Raw genomic sequence first — 6000 nt, 5'->3', positions numbered from 1 at the left:
ATCTTTATATATTCATGGGAAAATATTTTGTGTATTAAAATATTTATAAAATGAAGTATAAAGTTATATAAGTAACATTAATCAAAGTTAATACATGGATAATTTGAATTATTTGTAAAAATGATTTTTCTCGTATATCAAGAACGTAAAAAAATGAAACATTAATTTTTATTTGATTAATATAAAAATTAAATAACGTTGGTTTGATAATACTTGAACGTGTTATATCATTTATAATGAAGTAATATTTTGTGTATAAATTTAACAAATACGAAAAAAGAAAGAAAATATGTCATAGATTTTCATTAAGTTATCAAAGTTAATTAACATTGATCAGAGTTAATATACCTGAATAATTATCTGATCCATTTATTTTATATACAAATATAAACAGATTTAGAAAATAAAAAAATAAAGTTAGACTATATTTTAATCATAATTAATACTTGAACAGATTAACCTATTTATAAAAAGAAAAGAAAAAAAAAGTATTTTATATATCAATTTGCAAAAAGTATACCATATAAAGTATTTATGTTTATTCATTTGATCAATGTCTATTTTAAGTAATATTGATCATGAATGAGTTTCATTCATTAATAAAAACATGATATTTAATCAATCAGATTTAATCGTTATAAACTACTTATCTATCCATTATCAATTATTGAATAAGTTAAGTACAATACGTTGTATTATAATCATGAGAGGTAACAGAAGAGATGAGTTTGTTAAATATATAATATAACTCACTTTGGACTATACATGCTGCTAATAATGCAGCTTCACCAGGACTGCAGTACAATCGGCCATGAAGAAGGTCCCTCTTCAGTTGCTGGTATACCTGATACTTCGTAATCTCTTCTTTCAGCCGCAGAGGATCGGGTGGATAGAATTTCACGCGAAAGCTAAACAAAATCGGGTCCATGTCTGGAACATAGTCACGATGAGAGAAGCCGGACGCTACTGATTCAAAATACATATCCACATGCTTACTTGACCGAATATTATTTTATACTACGATTCGAGCTAAAGCTAAATAACACATATGTATATATACATATGTATATGTATCAGTGATGGCGAACTTTGTTTTATCGGTGGATCATAATCAAAGAAAAAAGAAATTTTATTAAAGATATTTTATTATTTACTAGTCTTGGGTCAAATATTTGAATCGAATAATTAAAAAAGAAGAAAAAGAAAAGAACAGGACATATGCGTTTTAAAAAATGTATGTTTTAAAAAAAAACAGGTATATATATATGTGTGTGTGTGTGTGTGTGTGTGTCGGTGATAAAGAATTTTGTTTAATCGGTGGATCAAAATCAAAGAAAACAAAATTCTTTTATTTGACCAGTCCTCGGTCGATTATTCGAATTGAATGATTTCAAAAATACAAACAAGAAAAAAAAACAATTAATATAAAAATACTTCATTTTTTAATCGATCGATAATAACAAAAAAGAAAGAAAATGATAAGATATAAAAATAATTTTGTAATATATTCGACGTAAATTGATAGCTACACATATAATTGTTAAATCAATCATATCATTAATTTAATTAATGATGTAAATAATATCATTTAAATATCACGTTACAATACTCGATATAGCTATGTACGTATGTATAATACGTATGTATATAAATAAATGCAAACGAACATTTCTGAATGATAAGATCATTGATTCTCTTATGACATTTAAACTATACATATTACATGTACTATTACACGTACTACGTTTCTATTATTTTCTTGACATTCAATATTAGACGTCCATTAATTTTATTTCTTATATTTCATTCTCTCTACTTCGAAGAAATAATCAACGTTGAGAAGTTATCAATCAAGGCTCTCGAAAAATTAACTTAAACGATATTATTCAGACCAAACCAATAGATTTAATATTTTTATTTTTAATCATTTCTAAAAAAAAAAAAAAAAAAAAAAAAAAACCCAAAAAAAAAGAAACATTCACCATATCAATAAAAACGTCTCTTCATTTAATATATGCTACAAATGCAAAACTAACACGCGTTACGCTCTTCAACGATTCGACCACGCTGTGAAAAACATGGTATGCGTTTAAAAATAAATAAAAAAAAGAGAAAAAGAGAAAGGAGGAAAAAAAGCAATTACATTACCTCATAAATCGAGTAATACGAATGTTCGAGTAAAAATTACGAGCGTGTAATAAATAAAATTGCGTGAACGTTTTTTCTAAAATCGTAACGACGCAATAAAAACAAACAAATTCATGATAGAAAGAATAGAAAAGGTTTTCGTACCTGGACCTGGCCAAGAAATAAACGCGAGCCAAAAATCTCAAATGATAAATATTCAAACTTTATTCTTATTCTATCATTCGAATTCAACCATCTTCCCTTCTCTTTTTTTCTTTTTTCTCTTTTTTCTCTCTTGGCCGACGAATCATTTTCAATAATTTTTCCGTTCTTTCACAAGTTTCAAAATTCTTCATGTACTACTTATTGCAAGAGACAATGAATTTTCGTCAAAATTACGAAAAGTTACGAAAAATAATAATCTATTATCTCTCCATTAATAATTCTCATTTTTGTTAAAATAACGAACGAAACGAAGTATATAATTCGTACGTATGTATGTACATAAGTATCGTTTATATAGCAAAAAAATTATAATAATATATCCTTAATTAATTATCGCAAATTATAATAATATATCCTTTAACAATATTCGAATAATTAATCGTAAAAATAATTGACTAAAATATCCCTAATAAATCCAATAATATGCAAAAATATTAGATCTGTAAGAAATACACGCAACTACATAAAAGGTAAAGGAAAAACGTGACTGTTCCTTATGGCTGCTGACTAACGACTGTCTTGAAGTTACCTCGACCTTGTTTGTATAACTTTGTGTAAACATACACGTTTCTCGGAAATCCTCTTAAGATACTACCGAGTGTATATTTACAAAATTTTCTTGAAATTCTTTCTATTATATCGATAGGATCTATTCATGTAAATAAATTATATAGCTCTGTCATAAACATAATGCTTTTCATCGATTTGACCGAACTATGAAACATTGTTCGTGTTAAAAAAAAAAAAAAAACAAAAGAAAATTAAATAATGTGATTTTATTTCGAAGTTAAAATTAACACGAAAATACTTTTCAAATGATAATTTTGCCACATACACACACACACACGAACAGACACATATATGTGTAGATAATTCAATTATTCATACATATTTAGATTTTTATTAGAAAAGAAAATCTAAATAAATGACAATATATTCTATTAATTTAATGAATGATTTTAAGATATCCTCTTTTTTTCTTTTTCAATTAACACAACTTTAGTTAAACTTTTTGAAAATTCACGATGTAACAAACTTTTCTCATGAGTTCACGGGTTCGCCATCGCTGTTACAATATTTGCATACATATACTCCGATCTAGGACTGACTAATATTTCCTACGTGATTTCAAATATTTCTAATTAAAAAAATATAAATAATATCAAGGAAAGAATCAAATTTTTTACAAATAATTACAAACAATAAAATATCAAAAAACTTTTTTCATTATGTCCCGATAGTGTGTACAATAATGAAACAATTATTTTCAATTAAAGGAAAGAAGAAAAAGTAAAGAGTAATTAACTGCCTTTTAACATAAAAATACACAATTGCTTTCATCAAGAGAGAGAAAGAGAGAAAAAGAGAGAGAAAGAGAGAGAGAGAGAGAGAGAGAGAGAGTGAAAAAAAGAGAAACAAAATGTTTAAATGATAAATTATGATAATTTTTTATTAATGAAAATTAAATTTATTTACATAAAAATTGAACAATTATCTCTCTCTTTCTCTCTTTCTTTTTCTCTCTCTTTTTCTCGCTATCTCTCTGTTTCTCTCTCTCTCTCTCTCTCTCTCTCTCTCTCTCATACTCTTTCTCTCTCTTTTTAAATTTTTACGTTTTCTACGTGGAATCATTCTTTTTGGAAAATTTATTTGAAATTTGAACTCTATGTCATGTTTTACAAAATTCTTACATTTCGATCAGTCAACTTATGTATTTTATGTACCTACATATATACTAGATATCCAATAGACTACCTGCAATTTGAAAAACGTTTACACTTCGATGAACATGAAAGATTCGCATGTGGGACATTTAAATAGGAATACTCAAATCTCTTAACAACTATTGAAAGTCTAAGAATATTTCTCTAGTGTTCCATAGGACAATTTTAATTAGAGAAATGGAAAAAGAAAGAAAAAAAAACATAATAATAATTTTTCATTTCTTAACGATACTTTTAATTTGGCGTAAAAATAATAACAAATGTTCCGATATCTTGATTAAAAGAAAAAAAAAAAGAAAAATCAATCTTTCTCGAAAAAAAAAAGATTTCTGATTAAAAGGACAAATTCTTTGTTCAGAAACAAAGAGAAATATTAGTATTTTAATTAGAGAAAAAAGAAAAAAAAAACAGTCGACAAAATATTTCTCTACTTGTATAAAAAGAATAATAAACGTTTAAGTATCCTAATTAAACTTATTGTTGTTAATAATGTAAAAACATTTATTATACATTTATTATCCTTTATGAATATGTACATTTTTGTTTCAATTAATTTTATAAAGAAGAATAAATAAATAAATAAACAATTTTCAAAAATCTAATTTCTAATTGGATTAAACAAGAACAGTTTATAAATCATAGTTCGTATTCTAATTTAATAATAAGATATTGAAGATACCGTTCAACACAGATACGTAGAGATTATTATAATTCGATAAAAAAAAAAATTTTTGAGATCGATATTTAAAATTTGTGAAATAATCGATGTTTTTATTCATTCGACATAATTTGTGGGTCTAGAAACGATCGTGAAAAATAAAGTAAAAATCTGTGTGTACAGGGTCGTACCCATCTAAAACTTTCATTTGAGACATCGACCCAACGTAATTGGTTATATATAAGGAGAGAGACAGAGTGTCTCGACTTAGCGATCGAACTCTCGGTCATCGCACAGTTGTTTCCTTCATATCTTTCAAACAACGATAACAACAATAACAATAACAGCGTGATTACGACTAACCTACTTTTTCTTTTTTAATTTTTTATTATTATGATCGTTATCTTTTGTCTTTTTATTTTTTACATTTTTAATTGTTATCACAAAATTCAATATTTTTTCAACGAACGCAAATTTTTGTCTGATATGTGTTCCATATGACAAACAAGAGAGAGAAAAGAGAGAGAGAGAGAGAGAGAGAGAGAGAGCTATTTATAAATTAAAACTCATATATTACTTATTTGTACTGACAATAAGAAGAAAATATCTATAGAATATATCTATGTCTCTTCGATCGATCGATTAATTTTAGTTAAAATGGAATAATAAATTTAATATTAGTACCAACCTTTCACCTGTTTGATCGCTGTTTTCCCCAGATCCAGCCAATGCTGAAAATTATAGTATAATTAGAATGAATAATTTATCTAATTATATGTAATAATTTATCTAATTATCTAATAGTGCTGACAGATTATATATAATATGTAAATATTCGTTATATAATAATATAGCATAATATACTAATCTATATACTATTCATATGGTATAATATGGTAAAATCTACATTTTATATATATATATATATATATATTATAGTATACTATTTAGAATACTATAAGTACTTATGCACGTAGAAATATATATAAGTACATCGATCGACCATTTCCAAGATTGTCTCGCAAACATGATTATTTATTCCACGCTGTTGGGATCTTTCGAGGCGCAAAGCAATTCTCGCGCATTGACACGAATGGTGAACGCCAGCCTGATGAGTACCCGAGCCATCCGTTAAATGAGATCTTACCGAGATGCTTTCGCGTTTAATGCGAAAAGCAATAAATAGAAAACACTTGAGCGTGTTAATTGAGACAACTAAATCGACTTCCAATTCAATTGAAGATGAACTTTCATTATATACAATAT

The 6000-nt window shown here is 26.2% G+C and overlaps 1 protein-coding gene across 3 annotated transcripts in view; it reads right to left on the bottom strand.

Moving 5' to 3' along the window:
• The window catches only part of LOC124427357 (band 4.1-like protein 3), an 83047-nt gene that overhangs the window by 34941 nt on the left and 42106 nt on the right, over positions 1-6000 (bottom strand). For all 3 annotated transcript variants that reach the window (XM_046970191.1, XM_046970192.1, XM_046970193.1), the window contains exons 3-4: positions 5423-5465; positions 754-930 (exon numbers count right to left, since the gene is read on the bottom strand). In XM_046970191.1, coding sequence (XP_046826147.1) covers positions 754-930; positions 5423-5465 — 220 coding nt within the window. The remainder of the gene's footprint in view (positions 1-753; positions 931-5422; positions 5466-6000) is intronic.

Source organism: Vespa crabro, chromosome 10, assembly GCF_910589235.1.
Source record: "Vespa crabro chromosome 10, iyVesCrab1.2, whole genome shotgun sequence".
Taxonomy (NCBI): Eukaryota; Metazoa; Arthropoda; class Insecta; order Hymenoptera; family Vespidae; genus Vespa; species Vespa crabro.
This window is presented reverse-complemented; position numbering and strand designations above follow the sequence as displayed.